At 42.0% G+C, this 19521-nt stretch overlaps 1 protein-coding gene across 1 annotated transcript in view; it reads right to left on the bottom strand.

Moving 5' to 3' along the window:
* Positions 1–231: 231 nt before the first annotated feature.
* Positions 232–19521, bottom strand: part of LOC125484706 (tripartite motif-containing protein 42-like) — a 28998-nt gene continuing 9708 nt past the window's right edge. The window contains exons 4-5 of the mRNA XM_048604509.1: positions 12412–12630; positions 232–1252 (exon numbers count right to left, since the gene is read on the bottom strand). Of these exons, the coding sequence (XP_048460466.1) occupies positions 1232–1252; positions 12412–12630 (240 nt within the window). The 3' untranslated portion in view covers positions 232–1231. The remainder of the gene's footprint in view (positions 1253–12411; positions 12631–19521) is intronic.

The raw sequence follows: 19521 nt of genomic DNA, 5'->3' as shown, positions 1-19521 counted from the left end.
GCAGCCTAAGAATATGAAGCAATTCAGTGAGTCATACCTTCTCTAATTTTTTCTTACCCCATAACAACGGAGGTCCCAACTGAGAAAATTATGCAAGTTGAAATTGTAATTGAAAATTCAGAAATTGTGTTTCAAATCGTGCTTTTAATTTTTTAAATTTTTGTTGCACTATTCTGGCAAACTAAATCTCCACTTTGTATCATCTGAAATGAGCAAAATGGATGGCAGATGAACAATTAGACTCAAATTTTATTTATGCTAATTTCTTTTAAATACCACAAGCAAAATTAAGTAAAATAGAAAGAACTTGCATTATGTAGCACCTGTCACAATTTCAGTATATACCAAAGTGTTTTACAGCCAATGAAGTACCTTTAAAAGTATTGTCAAATTGCAATGTAGGAGATCAGCATCACCTGCAAGCTCCCCTCCAAGCTGCTCATCAACCCAACTTGGAATAAAATTGCCATTCCTTAAGTGTTGCTGGGTCAAAATCCTGAAACTCCCGAATGGCATTGTGGATCTACCAGTAGCACATGGATTGCAGCAGTTTGAGGTGGCAGATCACCGTCACCTTCTCAAGGGCAACTAGGGATGGGCAAGAAATGCTGTCTTAGCCAGCAAGGCCTTGAATGGATTTAAAGAATCACAGTTAATTTGAACACGCCAAGCTGATACAAACAGAAGTGCAATATCAAAGTAATTTTCCTTTCAGTGGCTGTTGTTTGAGGGACAAATATTGACCTGGATGTGAGACAGAACTCTCCGTCTCTTTGAACAAAGAGGGCCATTGGATATTTTAAATTCAGCTGAGGGGTAGGCTTTGTGTAACAGCTCAACCATTGATGGCACTTCTGAAGTGTCAGTCTAGTTTAAGTTTTCATTTTTGGAGTGAGACTTGAACTCAACCTTCCAATTCAGATGCAGGACTGTCAGCATTCAGCCATATTTTCCACCTGAATATGAATGAGCTTAAGTTAATGTAATCTTTCAATGTAGCAAACAGCTTGATTCAGATCTTTCAAAGTACATTTCATGCATGTGACCAACACAAGTTGTTAACTGTAAATGCTACAATATATAAACCAAAGTCACGTGAAAGTACTTTCAAGCAACATTTATCGTCCAGTTCCATCTGATCAGCAATCGAATAGTTTCGAAGAGTATGTTTGATTACCCGGTTTATCATCCTTGGGTGCTTCAGTAAAGTAAGGACTGGTCCTCTTCCAACTTAAAACTTTTTAGTGGAAACCTGTCAAATTCAGGAAATGTCAATATTGACAACTTTGTTTCATAAAAATCTGCAGGCTCCGTGTAAAATTCCATTTTCATAAGACATTCTCTCCAATAAATGCATACACAGAAAAAAGACTGTATAAAAGGCTCAGCGAAAGTTCAATATTGTCAAACATTTGTACATGCAAACACCGAGAATGCAATAACTATCCATCATATGAATACACGGGGCTGATTTTTGTCAGCCTTGAGGCTGCCCCTGCTTTGACAGGTGGTGGAATCTGGATTGACATTTTGCCAGCTAATGTTAATTAACAGACCATTATCATCCAACTGAGGACTGAGCCCCAGAGAGGCTGCAGTGTGACTGTACCAGTGTGGCAGCTAAGCTTGCAAGGAAGGTGCATACATAGACCATAGAACAGTACAGCACAGTACAGGCCCTTCGGCCCACGATGTTGTGCCGAACTTTTACCCTAATCCTAAGGTCTATCAAACCTCCACCCCTACCTTATACTATCATCCATATGCCTATCTAATAGCTGCTCAAATGCCCCTAATGAGGCCGACTCCACTACCCTCTCCGGCAATGCATTCCACGTCCCGACCACTCCGAGTAAAGAACCTACCTCTGACATCTCCCCTATAGCTAACTCCACCCTCGGAAAAAGTCTCTGGCTGTCCACTCTCTATACCTCTGATCATTTTGTATACCCCTATCAAGTCACCTCTCACCCTTTGTCATTCTAAAGAGAAAAGCCCTAGCTCTCTCAACTTTTCCTCATAAAACCTTCCCTCCATTTCAGGCAACATCCTGGTAAATCTCCTCTGCACCTTTTCCAACGCTTCCACATCTTTCCTGTAATGAGGCGACCAGAACTGGACACAATACTCCAGATTTGGCCGAACCAGGCTTTTGTATAGCTGGAGCATAGCTTCACGGCTCTTGAACTCAATCCCTCTATTAATGAAAGCTAACACACCATACGCCTTCTTAACAACTCTATCCACATGGATGGCAGCTTTCAGGGAACTGTGGACATGAACCCCAAGATCACTCTGCTCCTCCACACTGCCAAGAATCTTTCCATTAACCCTGTATTCTGCTTTCAAGTTTGTCCTTCCAAAATGAATCACCTCACACCTTTCAGGGTTAAACTCCATTTGCCACTTCTCAGCCCAGCTCTGCATCCTATCAATGTCCCTTTGCAACCTAGAACAGCCCTCCGCACTATCCACAACTCGACCCACCTTCGTATCGTCCGCGAACTTACTAATCCATCCTTCCACTCCTTCATCCAAATCATTTACAAAATCACAAATAGAAGAGGACCCAGAACAGATCCTTGTGGTATACCTTCGAGGGCACCTCCTCTGTGAGCCACATAGCACCCATCTTGGGTGTTGTGGCAGGGGCGGGGGTGTGGGTGCTCACCTAGGAACCTGCTGGGAAGCTGACAATGATTTATCAAGCAGTTTCTATGTGACATGAAGCCTTCATAACACAGGCAAAGTATACTTTTCTAATGGCTTCTCAAGCCACATTGACAACCTACCTATATGCTGTGGAAGTACAACACTGTTGGTACTTTCTTTGCACCCAGCAAATATTATTGTCACATTTGTTTCATGACAGCCACCTATTACACACTTCTAGATAGGCTATTTATACAGTGTTAGGATTCCCATAGGAAAATTGCAGATCTAAGTAACCACTTTCAGTTTAATGAAATCAGAACCAATGCAAATTAAACAAGAATTAACCGGCAAATACTTAAAATAAAATTTTAAATTTCATATTGATAGTCCATTCAGCAACACATCTTACATAATCACAAACATTTTCACCACTCCCTCCAGAAATATGGCATTATATACATGAAGGGTACGTGACAACATCTGACAACAGCTTTCACCTCCAGGTTTCATGGATACAATTATCATCATTAAAGGCATAGTTCTACCAACCCTCTCCCTCTTTGGTTATGACAGTCTTGATGGTACAAGTTTTCAAAGTTCCTTTTCAATCAACCAACCAATAACATACTGGTTCATGGTTTGGTCACTTCTGGGAAAAGCTTTTTAGCATTTCTGAACTCTTCACCCAGCTTTTCAGGTTTCTGGCCTTAAAGCTAGCTCAGGTAATATCTCCAAGAGTTCTTGTCTTATTTTCTGACAAGCAGGAAAAACGTCCACTGAGACTTCTAGGTCTCTGTTTGACAACACTCCCCAGGGCCCTACTATTAACAGTGCAAGTCCTGCCCTGGTTTGTCTTACCAAAAAGCAACACCTCATATTTATTCAAATTAAACTCCATCTGCCATTCCTTGGCCCACTGATCAAGTTGGACCCATTGGACCCTTAGATAAGCTCCTTCACTGTCCACTAAAGTACCAATTTTAAATAGGTGTAACAAAACTTCCTTGCTCCTATATTCTACGCCCTGACTAACGAAGGCAAGCATCCCATATGCCTTCTTTACCGCCCTGTCGACCTGTGCTGACACCTTCAGGTATCCATGGACTTGTGCACCAAGGTCCCTTTGTTCCTTAGTACTTCCTAGGGAGCTACTATTTATTGTATATCACTACCTCGCACATATCAGGATTAAATTCCATCTGCCATTGTTCTACCTAATTTACCAGCTGATCAATATTAGACTGTCGCCTGAGCCCATCCTCCTCACCATCAATACCACCACCAATTTTCGTTTAACCTGCAAACTTACAAATTGTACCTTCTATGTTCACATTCAAATTGTTAATGCACATAACAAACAGCAAGTGTCCCAGCACCAATCCCTCTGGTACACCACTCGTCATAGGGTTCCAAATACCAAAACAGCCCTCCATCTTCACCCTTTATCTTCTATTTTTAAGCCAATCTTGGATTCAATTTACCAATTTGCCTTGGATCCTATCGGCTCTTACCTTTTGGACTAACCTTCTACATGGGACCTTGCCAAAGGTGTTACTGAAGTCCATTTAAACCAAACAACTATATTTAGTCACCTTTTCAAAAAGCTCAACTAAATTGGTCAGACTGCTGACCATCCCTAATCCATCCCTGTCTTTCCAAGTACAGATTAATCCTGTCCTTCAGAACTTTTTCCCAATAATTTCCCCACCAGTAACGTCAGACAAACTAGTCTGTGATCACCCGGCCTATTTCTGTTGCCCTTCTTGAACAAAGGAGCCACATTAGCCATCCTCCAGTCACTTGGCACTTTGCCTGTGGCCACCTAAGTATTAATTATATCCCCCAGGGCCCCAGCAATCCCATAGCAGCCTGGTATACACCTCAGCAGGTCCAGGGGATTTACGCATTTGTATGCCCACCAAAACATGTAATACCTCCCCCTTATTAATCTTAATTTGTTCTAGAACCTCATCATCCCAAGTGAAATCCTAAGCTACAATATCTTTCCCCTCTTTGAATACAGATGAGAAATATTAATTTAAGACCTCATAAACATCCACTGACTCCACACACAAAGTGTCCCTTTGATTTCTAACAGGTTACACCCATTCCCTTGTAGTCCTCTTTCTCTTTATACATTTACAAAATGCATTGGGGTTCTTCTTAATCATATCGGCAAAGATATTTTGTGGCTCCTCTTTGCCCCTTCTAATTTTTTTAAAGTACCGCCTATACTCTCTATACTGTCCTGGTCACCTTTGCTCTTCAATTCCATAGCATGTGGCTGTCTTTGTGCTTGCAGCTCTCTTTTGTATATTCCAGCCACACAGTTTTCTTAACTTTTTATCCTTTTAACACTAATTCCATGTTCATATGGTTCAGTATTTCATATTACCCAGGAAAATGATACTTGATCCATTTAGAATTGATGCAAAAGCTTAACATTTTTCTTCCCAAAAAACGATTACCAATTCCATAGACCTTTCAAAGAAATTACGCTTGTTTTTTTTCCTCCCTTAGTGCATTGCTTCCAGGTCAAAGATCATCACAATAGATAGACATAGAAATGCAGTCACACAAAAGGTGCCCAATGACCAAATCTCTCACCCCAAGTAACTATGTGAATGTGTAGAAAAGAAAATTAACACACAGCTGCAGGCAGAAGTGAAGAGAATAAGAAAAAAAATCAATGACAGAGAAAAACAGAAGTGAAAATGAAAGTTTTGACAATCAAAAACCTCATTACTTTCCTCATAACAGGACAAAAGCTGCCTGTGTGAAAAAAAAGTGTGGGGGCCAGCAGGGGGCCAGGGAGCTCAAGGGGATCTCTGTAGTCTGGGATCCAGCAATGATGGGCTTTGTTTGGGTGTTGTATCAGCAGCAACCAGCACCCCCTGGCATTGTAGTTCAAAGTAGCTGCCAGCCTTTGATTAGCCAGCAGCTCTTGGCAGGTATAAATTCTATTTCTGGGGCCCTCAGTGCCAGTGAGGGAAGGCCTGCCAGTCTCTAGTTATGTGTCTGAGTAGCACTTGTTCAGTGGGCTTTCTTGAAAAGAGCAAAAGATCTCGATGACCTTCCAGCAAGATCTCAGCCACCTCCATTCAACCTAACCCTCCCTCTACTGACGCCTTGTCCCGCTTCCAACACACCCCCTCCTCCTGGTCACCACCCCAAGGCCTCCTACCCTCCCTCGACCTCTTCATCTCCAACTGCCGTCGAGACATCAATCGCCTCAACCTCTCCACCCCTCTCACCCACTCCAACCTCTCCCCCGCAGAACGTGCAGCCCTCCGCTCCAATCCCAACCTCACCATAAAACCCGCGGACAAGGGAGGCGCAGTTGTAGTATGGCGCACTGACCTCTACATCGCCGAGGCCAGACGCCACTCTCCGACACCTCCTCCTACCGCCCCCTTGATCATGACCCCACCCCTGAGCACCAAACCATCATCTCCCAAACCATCCACAACCTCATCACCTCAGGTGACCTCCCACCCACGGCCTCAAACCTCATCGTTCCCCAAACTCGCACTGCCCGCTTCTATCTCCTTCCCAAAATCCACAAACCGGAATGCCCTGGTCGACCCATTGTCTCCGCCTGCTCCTGCCCCACCGAACTGATCTCCAACTATCTAGACTCCATTTTCTCCCCCTTGGTCCAGGAACTCCCTACCTATGTCCGTGACACCACCCACGCCCTCCACCTCCTCCAGAACTTCTAATTCCCCGGTCCCCAACACCTCATCTTTACCATGGACGTTCAGTCCCTCTACACCTGCATTCCCCATGCAGATGGCCTTAAAGCCCTCCACTTCTTCCTGTCCCGCAGGCCCGACCAGTCCCCCTCCACTGATACCCTCATCCGCTTAGCCGAACTCGTCCTCACACTCAACAACTTCTCTTTCAATTCCTCCCACTTCCTACAGACAAAGGGGGTAGCCATGGGTACCCGCATGGGCCCAAGCTACGCCTGCCTCTTTGTAGGTTACGTGGAACAATCCCTCTTCTGTACCTACACCGGCCCTAAACCCCACCCCTTCCTCCGTTACATTGATGACTGTATCGGCGCCGCCTCGTGCTCCCACGAGGAGCTCGAACAGTTCATCCACTTCACTAACACCTTCCAACCCAACCTTAAGTTTACCTGGACCATCTCTAACACCTCTCTCCCCTTCCTGGACCTCTCTGTCTCCATATCGGGCAACCACCTCGAAACCGATATTCATTTCAAGTCCACTGACTCCCACAGCTACCTAGAATACTCCTCCTCCCACCCACCTTCCTGCAAAAATGCTATCCCCTATTCCCAATTCCTTCGCCTCCGCCATTCCACTCCCGTACATCTCAGTTGTCCTCGTTTTTCAAGGACCGTAACTTCCCCCCCTCAGTAGTCGAGAACGCCCTCAACCGTGTCTCCCACATCTCCCGCACCTCATCCCTCACACCCCATCCACGCAATAAGAACCAAAAAAGAATCCCCCTCGTCCTCACGTACCACCCCACCAACCTCCGGATCCAACGCATCATCCTCCGACACTTCCGCCATCTGCAATCCGACCCCACCACCAAAGACATCTTTCCCTCCCCACCCTTATCTGCTTTCTGGAGGGACCACTCGCTCCGTGAATCCCTTGTCCGCTCCACACTCCCCTCCAGCTCCACCACACCCGGCACTTTTCCCTGCAACCGCAGGAAGTGCTACACCTGCCCCCATACCTCCTCCCTCACCCCCATCCCAGGCCCCAAGAAGACTTTCCACATCAAGCAGATGTTCACCTGCACATCTGCTAATGTGGTATACTGCATCCGCTGTACCCAGTGTGGCTTCCTCTACATCAGGGAAACCAAGCGGAGGCTCGGGGACCGCTTTGCAGAACACCTACGCTCGATTCGCAATAAACAACTGCACCTCCCAGTCACGAACCATTTCAACTCCCCCTCCCATTCCTCAGACGACATGCCCATCCTGGGCCTCCTGCAGTGCCACAACGATGCCACCCGAAGGTTGCAGGAACAGCAACTCATATTCCGCTTGGGAACCCTGCAGCCCAATGGTATCAATGTGGATTTCACAAGTTTCAAAATCTCCCCACCCCCTACCGCATCCCAAAAACAGTCCAGCTCGTCCCTGCCTCCCTAACCTGTTCTTCCTCCTACCTATCCCCTCCTCCCACCTCAAGCCGCACCTCCATCTCCTACCGACCAACCTCATCCCGCCCCCTTGACCTGTCCGTCCTCCCTGGACTGACCTATCCCCTCCCTAACTCCCCACCTACACTCACCTTTACTGGCCCCATCCCCGCCTCTTCGACCTGTTTGTTTCCTCTCCACCTATCCTCTCCTCTATCCATCTTCTATCCGCCTCCCACTCTCTTCCTATTTATTTCAGAACCCCCTTCCCCTCCCCCTTTTCTGATGAAGGGTCTAGGCCCGAAACATCAGCCTCTCTGCTCCTATGATGCTGCTTGGCCTGCTGTGTTCATCCAGCCCTGCACCTTGTTGTCTCCATTCAAAACTGCTTTGCTTTCTCTATACTCTGTCTTGCAGTTACACCAGAGAGGATGAGATATAAATAGACTTAAATATTTTTAAAACCCTCTTTTTAAAACAATATTTCCCACTTCTTTGAGTCTGCTCTGAATTATATAGCCATGTGTATTCAATAGCGTATGTAGCCAAGACTGAGTACATCAGTCAAATAAAATGTTATTATACCGGGGCCAAAAACATAAAGATCATCAGGGCCTGTTGCATAGAAAAAGCTTGTATTTCCTTGAGCATAGAAAATTAAGGGGCGATCTATCTCCGGCATTTAGAATGATCAAACAATTTGACAGAGTAGACAGAAAGGAACTATTTCCCCTAGTGGGAGAAACCAGAACAAGGGAGCATAGTTTTAAAATTACAGCGAAGCCATTCAGTGATGATGTCAGGAAACATAGCTGCGCACAAATCAAGGTCAAAATTGGAACGGTCTCCCTCAAAATGCTGTTCAGCTGATGTCAATTGAAACTTTCAACGTGTAGGTTGTTTTATTTTTAAGGAAGAGTATAACAATTATGGAACTAAGTTGGATAAATGGATTTATTTTTCACTGGAGTGTACGTGGTTGAGGGGTGACTTTATAGAGGTTTATAAAGTCATGAGGGGCATAGATAAGGTGAATAGCAAGAGTCTTTACCCTAGGGTAGGGGAGCTCTAAACTAGAGGGCATTTTTTTTTAAGGTGAGAGGAGAAAGATTTAAAAAGGGACCTGAGGAGTAACTTTGTCATAAAAAGGGTGGTTCATATGTGGAATGAACAGCCAGAGGAAGTGGTAGATGTAGGTACATTTAAAAGACATTCGGATAGGTACATGAATAAGAAAGATTTAGAAGGATATGGGCTGAATGCAAGCAAATGGGACTAGTTTGGGAACTTGGTTGACATGGGTGAGTTAGATCAAAGTGTCCATTTCCGTGCTGTATGACAAACATTTATGATCTGATTGGATGGTAGAATGGGCTCAAAGATTTGAATAGCTTATCCCTTTCCCTCCATTTCTCATGGAGGCAGCACATATATGGTGGAATGCCGCAGCAGCGTTGCTCTCTGCTACCTTGCTTTCTGGTTAATTACCACTCTGAGCTATACCGAGTGGAAAACAATTGAATAAAAGCTGTAATATCTATAGCTCAACAGCTTTAAAGCACTTTGAGATAACCACAAGTTGCATCTCACTGAGACAATGCTAAATTATTTAGGAAATATTTCAATGGTTTAGCTGTTAGTTTACTATTTATAAAATTATATTTCCATTTGAGAAACCTCTTGAAAACTATGATAATTAAATGAACTTTCCCAGACTTATCACAAGTTAAGGTACCAGAAACACCAAGTTGGAATATTATGCATCATCACACCCACATGATATCAGGCACATGGCCCATGTTTTATTGATGTGCAAGGCACTGCTGCCAATGTCTTGGGGTCATACAGAATTTACCCTACCAGTTAGATTCAGAGTAATAGTTCAAAGCACAGTCAAGTTGAAATTGTGTATTTTTTTGTGGTCCAATCATTTACGCGTTGAACATGAACTTTGAGCATAAATCATTTGCTATTTATTTCCCCAAATGATATGCAGCATGTCTCGCTGCCAGCTGAACCTAAAGGTGAATTTCTCCCTACTAAGCAATTATTGTTTCAGGCTGAATGTTCAGAATGGATTTATAAAAATTAATGACAAAAAAATTCAGGAAAAGAAATATTCGCCAGAGTGATGGGAGACTGGCCCTGACTACCTTTAAGGGTGGTACAAGCAGAAACCCTTATAATGTTTAAGGAGTATTTAGATCTGCACTCATGATACCAAGGTATACAAGGCTAGGGGCCAGGTACTGGAAAATGGGATTAGAATAGTTGGGTGATTGCTTTTGATTGGCACAGACTTGATGGGCCAAAAGGCTTTTATTGGTGCTATAGATCTCTATATCCCAATGTTGGCAAGTTTTGCATTTACTACCTATCCCTAATTATCTTCGAGAAGGTGATGTTGACCTGTCTTTTGGAACTGTTGCAATCCATCTGGAGAAAGGGAGGAAAGGAGAGAACCGGGAGTCTAATCCAATGATGATGAAAGTACTTTGTTATGTTTCCAGGTGAGCACAGCATGTGACTCAGAGAGAGTCACTTTGAATGGCGTGTAACTCACGTACCTGCTGCCCCTTTGTTCTTTACATCATCAGAAGATGAGCCATGCACTGCAGAATTCTCACCCTTTCACCACAATAAGTTTTTATCCACTTTTGCAAATTTCAGAAGGAGAGGTTGGGAAATAATGACTTCAAAGGAGGCCCAGGGAAATGGCATGGTTTCTTAATAGAGTGTCAAGCATCCTCATACCTTGGACATATTCTCTTTTGACTTGGATTCCTCTTTCCACCAGACCTCCGTGCCAGGTTTAACACATGAAGACAAAGGCAGGAGGAGATTTTCTTGTTACTGCAGACTCTCTGTCTTAGAGACTGAACAGGGTTGGGGGGGATGGCTGCGCAACAAAGAAGGAGGAGGGAAGGACAAGGTGGCGGGGGAGGGGAAGGAGGGACAAGGTGGGGGGAAGGAGAATGTTTGTGGGGTGTGGCGGGGGGGGGGGGGGGGAGGTGGGAAGAGAGGAATAGAAAGAAAGATTGATAGAAAGAATAGAATGAATCCAGGGAGGCAGAAAGACAAGTGCAAGTGTGATTAGCAAGAAATAAGTGTTCTGTGTTCACCAGGCAGAATGCTGGTGGTGACCAGTTAAGGAAAGAGAACTGCTAGGAATTTAAAGCTCCATAAGATATTTTTCTGCATGACTGGGAGAAGTGAATCATTGGAATGAGGCATGCTTCTGGAGATCAGTTCACAACTTCTCAGAAGCCGGGGGAAGGGACCTTTGATGCTGAAAGGCAGAGAAGGGGACCTTTTGGAAACTGTGAGAGTAACCTTGGGCAGTATCTTTTAAAAACTATAAATTTTGCAACAGTATGATGTAAAGTTTAAAATGTGGGTATTAGAATATTAATCGTGTTGAGAAATTAATAGGGATTACATTCTATTGTTTTGCATATTGCTTATTAAGTAACGAATCATCAACGTTGCTTTTAAAATAAAGTTTTAACACTTGAAGACTTGTGTGATTCCTTTGAGTTGGTGAGTGCGAATTCAAATGTTGTTTTAAGTGTTCTTAGCCTGTTAGGGTATTAGTACAGTGCTGACTGATTCAGTGTCAGGTGTGATCAGTTGCATACTAAACATACAAGATACCATTAAAGAGGTCACTCCTACCCCTCAAATACCACTCCAAATTGGGGAATGCCTCTGATATGCCCAAAATAATTCCCTTATCCAGCTAATACGGATCGTACAAATAGAGTAACAGATGTAACTGAAATGATTGTGATGTTGAGAAATTAAATATCATAGTGCAGAAAAGGACCAAAACTGTTGGGAAGAAAAATTACATTCCAATAAAAATACAGGTAGTGGAACACTGTAGATGAAAGAAGAATACTCCAATCTGAAACGTAAAATTTAGGATGTCATCTGTCATGGAGCAGGCTATCACCAATATTTTCTGTTGTCTAATGGGTGAGAATGTTGTTGGAGAGAAACCTTTGAGAGTATTGTCATGACATCTGGTAAAGTAAAAACTGAACATACTAAAAGCTTCACAATAGTCGCTAGTGCAGTCTTGTAAATTTAGCACAGTACAACATGTTGTAAGTCACTGTAAATGTAATGTGGATGCCTGTGCTTGCCCTCAGGGAAGTGCCCCTGCTGTCAGTAGAGCACCATGAAAACTAAATCTACATTTCAACATCTACAGTGATAAATGCCACCCAATTAGAAGGTGAGACAATGAAAAAGGAGTTGTTCTCTTTCCTCTCCCGCAGTGGCCATTTTTCAAATGTGAAAATTCTGTTTAATTAGAGAGGTGATGATAGGTAAGTCTAATCTTGCCATCCTTTGGGGTCTTTGTACATGGACTAGTAGAGATCGGGGGGGCATGTAGAAGGTGGGAGGCATCCCTGACAGTTTTCCCTGTCCAATATAAGCTCACCGGTAGCATCCCAACAGTTGCACTTCACTAATCCGAGACAATCCCCATCCATAAACGTAGGGCATTAATCCACCAAAGGAAAGGTTTTAACTGTTTTACATAATAGCTATCTTTCCACAAATGCTGGAATAAAACACATTGTCAGCACTAAAACTACTCAATAAAACCATACTTACCTTGTAAGGATAGCTCCAATCACTTTGTCCAAAGGCAGTCATTGCACGGACCCTGAAGATGGTCTCAGAATTGGCTTTCAACTCAGTCTCAAAAGAAGAGGCATCTATTCCGGAAAACGTTACACCTCCTTGCGGCGGAGGTCCCTTATTATAACCCAACTCTTGCAATTGCACGTCAAAAGAATCCACAAGGTCATATTCTGGAACCATCCAAAAAACCTGGAAGAATTAATACACACAGTGTTTGCATAGTTTGTAATATGCCCTTGGCACAGGTTTCTGGGGTTTACCATTACACTTAGAAAGAAATCCCTTAATTTGAAAGGTAAATTAAACTGCAATCATTATCTTTGAAGTTGATCCTTTAATAAATTGCACAGTTGGATTTAAAATGTAACCCATTAATTACAAATGTCCTTTATTAAATTTTACAATATTCAGAAGTTTGAATCCTCAATGTATACATCATCCACCTTCTAGCAATTGAATGGCTACAGCCAATGTTGTTATTTAACCACATTCTTCTGGGAAACGTTAATTGGATAATGTTGAGAACATAGTTGACATATCTCTAAGCAAAGCTCCATGCTGAAATGATAACATTACAGTTGGTAGGTAAATTATTCAATTGTACATACTCAGACAGAGTGGAACACTTTTGATATGTTTTAACAAGGGTCAGCATGAAGCATCTCAGGTTGATAAAACCATACAGTACTGGTGCTTGAAGAATTCCTTTGCTTTTAAGCAACGCACTAGGGTTCATTTATAGAAAAAAATTATTTGAAAAGCAGCAAATTTATGATAAACCTATATTGAGCCTTGGATTAGATCAAACTTGGGTACAGTAAACTGTTCTGGTCTCCATATCAAGGTACTGGAGAAGGTGCAAGAAAAAGTTATGAGAATGATTCCAGATCTGAGAGGTGGTTTGGCCTATCATGATGGATTGAACAGGCTGGGGCTCATTGCTCTAGAAGGGAAAAAACTAAGGGGGTGATCCGAGTTTTCACAATGATGAAGAGTTTGACAAGTTGTTGAAAGGGAGCAGGTGGAAAGATGCTTTGAGTCAATTATCTTTGCACCAGCAGATTAAATTGCAATACAAACTCAGGACTTGCTTCAGTCATGAGCAATCTCATGCTCTCTTGAAAGACGACTCTCAGCATGAAGGCAATTTGTTAAAAGAAAAGAACAAAATGGATAATGTGCAAATACAAGATAAGGGAGAACAATGAACTTGGGCACAAAAATGGAAATTGCTGGCAAAGCTCAGCAGGTCTGACAGCATCCGGAGAGAATTCAGAGTTAATGTTTCGAGCCGAGTGACTCTTCCCTAGAACATCCGATTGACAGCATCCACAGTTCTTTCAGTTTTTATTTAGGAACTTGGGCAGACAGTTTAGAAAGTCTATGATATATATTTTGTAATAGTATAATGCCCAAAGAGTATGGTGTAACACCTGAAATGTATCTAAATCTGAAAAGAGTATGGCTACACTTGATTGCGGCCTGATTTTGTATGCCATGCTGAATTTAATACAGAGACCTAAGAAAAAATGCTTAGTTCAACCCCAGTAATTAATAAGCAATTGAACAGGAGCAAGATAGCATCAAACTAAACTTGTGGTTCTTGGAAGACTGGAAACGCGTGGCACTAGACTGAAGTGAATCTTGAAACATGAAGAATTCAATCTGAAAAACACCAGGAGGGGAGCTAGACCCCTCCCATTGTTGACAACCCACAGACCCAATAGCCCATTAAGACACAAAATAAAAAGCACGCGTGAACATTAAGTAAATCGGATAGGGAAAATAAGGCAAGTAAAAATTTACGTAGCATTATAAAATATTAGTGGCTTAAGCACGGATTTGACTAAACATACAGTCCTCAGCACCATTAGTCACTTGGATGGCGGGAGATTTTGTTGGGGGTAAAATGGCAGTATGCAGGAGACAGCTAATCCCCACGTAGGAGCTAGATTTAAAAAAAAAGCAAAAGGAAGGCATTAAGAATAGCTGTGTAATGAAGAAATTAAGAAGGTCTGTATAATTCTGAAGAAATACTTGATGCAATATGTAAAGTGTATCCGAATTTAAAGAGGGCATGACTATGTTTAATTGTACTTGATGTAACTTCACAGTAAGGTTAGCAATTGTCAAATAAGAAACTTTTGGTGTTGATAACTCACGTAGAAGTCACCTTCTAATTAATGAATAATTCAGCATGGTTTACAGAGATATTTCTATTTCCAGAGGAAACTAGTCTAGAGCCATAAATATAAAATATACAGGAATGAATCCAATGGGAAATTCAGGAGATAATTCTTTATTCAGAGAACGGATTCGAATGTGAAGTTTCATTTGTAGGGTAGATGATTTTTGTAGTTCTGGCCAACATTCTTCCTTCACCAAAAACACAAATTACTTGATCATTAATCATTGCTATTTGTGGATTATTTCTGCACAAAAATGGCTGTTAAATTCATACATAAAACTGGCTGCAGTACGCTGAATGTCACATATTTGGGAACTTGTGAAGTGTGATTTCTGTTTTTTCTGCCTTTAATTTATTTCTTTAATAAAGGATCTTCTCCCTTTATATTAATCTATCTTTTTAGTACTTTGCTAATCTATAACCCTCCAAAGCACTCCTGTGTGATGTGTTATCACCTCGTCACCCAAGGCGACTGGCTTCCTCAGTTTGGAACTTTGGACAATATCTCAAAGCTAACATAAAATCTCGTGGAAGACACATGAGAAATCAAAGAATTGATTAGTACCCAATTCAACATTCCATTCCATATCTTGCTAAGCTCTTTATGGGTGCTGAGTGAAGGGCACTACAGACATTAGAATTAGTTTGAGAAAAGTAAAATTGCTCTGAAAACCCTGCCAACATTGAATGGCTTTATCAATTCCTTTATGCTTTCATGTCACAGGTGTTAATATTGAGATGTTAATTTTCTTTTTCATATATCCTGTGGACCTAACATTGGGAAATAATGGATAGAGTTTTAATTTGTCTGTGGGGTGGGTATATGCGCAGAAAGCATGTTAAAACAACTGAAACAGCTGCCATACTGGGAAGTGGGAAAGAATGCACTGTGTTCCACCTTTAATTTAGCTCATTCTTCAGCATCTGGGAGACCCATGTGGAAATCGTAGGCCTGCCAACTGAAGTTGAAAAATTTAATACAGAATCCTGACTTTCCACTGTACACCCAAATTACATGGTATTTGTGGGACCTGCTGTGTAAAATAACATGACAGGACAATGGAAATTGACAGGATTGACCAATTGTTAAATTTAGAGCGAGACAGACTTTAAAAACATATTCGATGCTTGCTTCCTTGCCTTCGTGAAAGGTTTGTTGCACACAAGACATGTTCTGAGAACATGGACAACTTTAGAGGTGACCTCCAATAATTAGCAGGTTATTTCTGATACCTTGGACAATTTTTGCCTTCGATCTCCATTTGCCCGCAGCATGGGAGCAGCTTATGCCACTTTGGTTTAGAAGCATTTAGCTTGCAATCTACCTTGAGCCTCAGGAGAAGAACAAGATTGACAACAGTATAAATACTAACAATTGCAGCAACATTCTCCATAAATACTTGCTGCTGAACACAGCAAAGGATGAACAAAGAGTTCCAGCTCATGGAAAGCAATACCCCAACACAGCACCCCAGGTAATCCAAAAGTATCCATCAACTAAGAGGGTTTCCACTGTATTAACGATCAGCTGGTTGGCAGCCACTGAAAGATCATCATGTATTTCTATGCAATTTTCGCAGGGAACTCAGATGCATTCATCCTGTTCCTTTACATTTCTTTTTCTACTATTTCCACGTAGTGTTACCCTTTTGCTTCAGCAGAGCTAGAGGCAGGCTGCTCTGACAGTTGAGAGAGAGAGAGGAAGCCCACAGGGATCTACCAAAATCTGCTCACACTGTACCTGTGCACAACCAGACTCAGCCATCAGAACAGAAGGTAGCATGTGATGTTCTGGAATTGAGAGGGAGGTGGGCAAAGGGCAGGAGTGTGAGTGGACTGAATAGAATCCCCACTTCTATGTTGCTTTTTTGATACATTTTGTAGGATATGTGCATTGCTGGCTGGGTCAGCATTTGTTGCACATCACTAATTCTTTAAGGCGGTGGTGGTGAACCACCATCTTGAAGCGTTGCTGTCTATACGGCACAGATACATTCCATTGTGAAGCTGGAAAAGGGAGCTATAGGCCTTTGATCGCACAATTGCAAAGGAACAACAACAGAGTCCCATGTTAAGATGGTGCGTGGTTTGGAGGGGCACTTGCAGGTGGCAGTGTTCTCTCGTCCTTTTAGGTGAGAGAGAGATTGCGGTTTTGGAAGGCTCTGTCAAAGGAACCATACTGAGCTCTTTGTCCCTTTTCCCTGTCTTTGACCATCTATATTTTATTGCTGATCACAAGCTGGAGAAAATGTTGCTCCAAATCAGTGAGGCATGCTGAATGGTCAAACTGGGGCCTTCCTCAACCTTTTTAAAAAAAAACCCAAAGTGTTGGCCATGCATTTAGTTGGCTGCTGTATCTGATGCTTCATGTGACTCTTCCTTTTATCATAAACTTGGACAAGGCTGGAATTATCATGACATTTATGGCAGAGCTAACTCCTTCAATTTCTCTCCAATCATGCAGACTAAGCTTGGAAATGGTGACCCAATATTTTCTGCTGCTGCTGTAGAATAATCCTCTTCATTGTTGCCCCTAAGGTTCAACATCAGAGTCCAACTAAACAGAATCATAGAGTCATAGAGATGTACGGTGTGGAAACAGACCCTTCAGTTCAACTCGTCCATGCTGACCAGATATGCTAAGTTAATCTAGAACTTGCCAGAATCTGGCCCAGATCCTCCAAACCCTTCCTATTCAGATACTCATCCAGGTGCCTTTTAAATGTTGTAATTATACCAGTCTTCACCACTTCCTCTGGCAGCTCATCCCACATACATACCAACCTTCTGCATGAAAAAGATGCCCTTTAGGTCATTTTTGAACCTATTCCCTCTAGTTTTGAACTCCCCCATCACAGGGAAAAAGACCTTGGCTGTTCACGCTATACATGCCCATCATGATTTTATAAACCTCTATAAAGGTCATCCCTCAGCTTCTGATGCTCCAAGGAGAATAGACCCACCCTATTCAGTCTCTCCCTATAGCTCAAACCCTCCAACCTCGGCAACATCCTTGCAAACGTTTTCTGCACCTTTTACTAACATCCTTTCTATAGCAGTGAGAATAGAATTGAACACAGTATTCCAAAAGTGGTCTAACCAATGTCCTGTACAGCACATCATAACCTCCCAACTCGTACACTCAACGCACTGACCAAAAAAGACAAGCGTACCAAACACCTTTTTCACTACCTGTCTCCCTGCGACTTCACCAATGAACTACTGGATGATCCTGCATCTTTGGAAAACCACTTTCCACAGTAGTACCCGTCTACACTATCTATGCATGCTCACTTGTGATAATGCAATTCACCATGACCATCCTTGCGAGATTGTCATTCCTCAAAAAAAGATGTTGGGTTATAGCTGTTGATTCTTCAAGTATTATAGAAACTGTACAAAGTTATCTCCCAAAATCAGGTTCTGATAAGGCTGGATGGGATGTACGCCGAGAGTCTACAGGTATTTCCTTTAGTTAGAGAGTATTAAATTAGAAGGCATTGTCTCAGGATAAGCAGATAGTCCTTTCAGACTGAGACAGGAAATATTTCTTCATTGGTGAATCATTAAAATTCTTTATCACAGAAAGTTGTGAATGCACAGTCCCTAATTATACCCAGTGTTGTATGATATATCTTGAACTCAAAGAGAATCAAGGAATGTGAGAATGGCTGAGAAAATAGCATTGAGTTTGAGAATCAGTAATGATTTAGTTGAGTGAATGGTGAAGGTTCAATGGGTCAAATGGCTTACTCTTGTTCCTATTTTTTTAAAACATTCTTAGTTCTTGATCCATAATCTAGGGAATTCTTATACTTGTTGAAAGGTTAGAAGAATGAGATATGACCTGTAGAAACATACAAGATTCAAAGGGATCTCAACAGGTTAAGTACTGAGAAGACGTTTCCTCTTAATTCCCAACCCAATTCCCAATGTTTTTGATTTTTACGAGCCTTGTAAGTGTGCTGGCTAGTTTGGGTCACAAGTTTGAATCCAGCACTTCTGACCCAGATGGCCTCATTATGGAGATCAGCTTAGCCTGATCCTCTGCATTTTTCATGGTGTTGGGGCAGGTTTTCAAAGCGTCATGTTTCACTACATTTAAGTTATAAAAGCTCCTCCTCATTCTCCCATCCCAAGTTATTCCCCCACACTCATCCCAGGGACCTTCAATTCCCAAACTAAGCTATAGCAATTTCATATTTATTCACCCTCAATACACTAAATAATAACAATGTGGTGATTGAATTTGTAAAGTCAATAATCCATAATCAATAATTTTTATACTTATTACCTGCCAATAAAATGTGAATTATCCAAACCCTTTAAAGTATCAATAGCAGGAGCTACAAGCATGTAAACTTCTTTTAACTTTGCGTCAGTAAATATTGTGCAACTTGACAGCGTTAATCAAAAAGGCAGATTTGTTAATCAAACATTCTTTTCTCTTGGGCTCAGAGGTTCACAATTCTATCTGGACTCTCTGCCAACATTGCATACTGAATCTTAGCTTGAGGACATCTAAGTTACCAATACAACACCATTTAGCAAACCACTGTACAACTGCATCAGGATTTCCTTACTTTATTATTTCAGTAAATGTGCAATGAAAATGATCATACAATTCACTTTCTTGAAATCTTGCTATACCTTCATGTTAATACTATTTGATTCATGTAGATGTACAGCAAAATCCCTCTGAATCCTAACATTTTATAGTTTCTCACTATTTAATGAATAGTCTGCTTTTGCCATTCTTCCTACGAAAGTGGATAATTCCTTATTACTCCACAAAATATTTCGTCTTCCACCTTCATGTCCAATCACTTAATGCCTTTCTGAAATTGAGCCACGCAGTCTTATTCTCTGTTTTCTGGCTGTTTGCCAATCCT

The sequence above is a fragment of the Rhincodon typus genome, chromosome 13 (assembly GCF_021869965.1).
Source record: "Rhincodon typus isolate 14 chromosome 13, sRhiTyp1.1, whole genome shotgun sequence".
Classification (NCBI taxonomy): Eukaryota; Metazoa; Chordata; class Chondrichthyes; order Orectolobiformes; family Rhincodontidae; genus Rhincodon; species Rhincodon typus.
The sequence above is the reverse complement of the archived record's forward strand: the minus strand, read 5'-3'. Positions and strand labels throughout refer to the sequence as shown.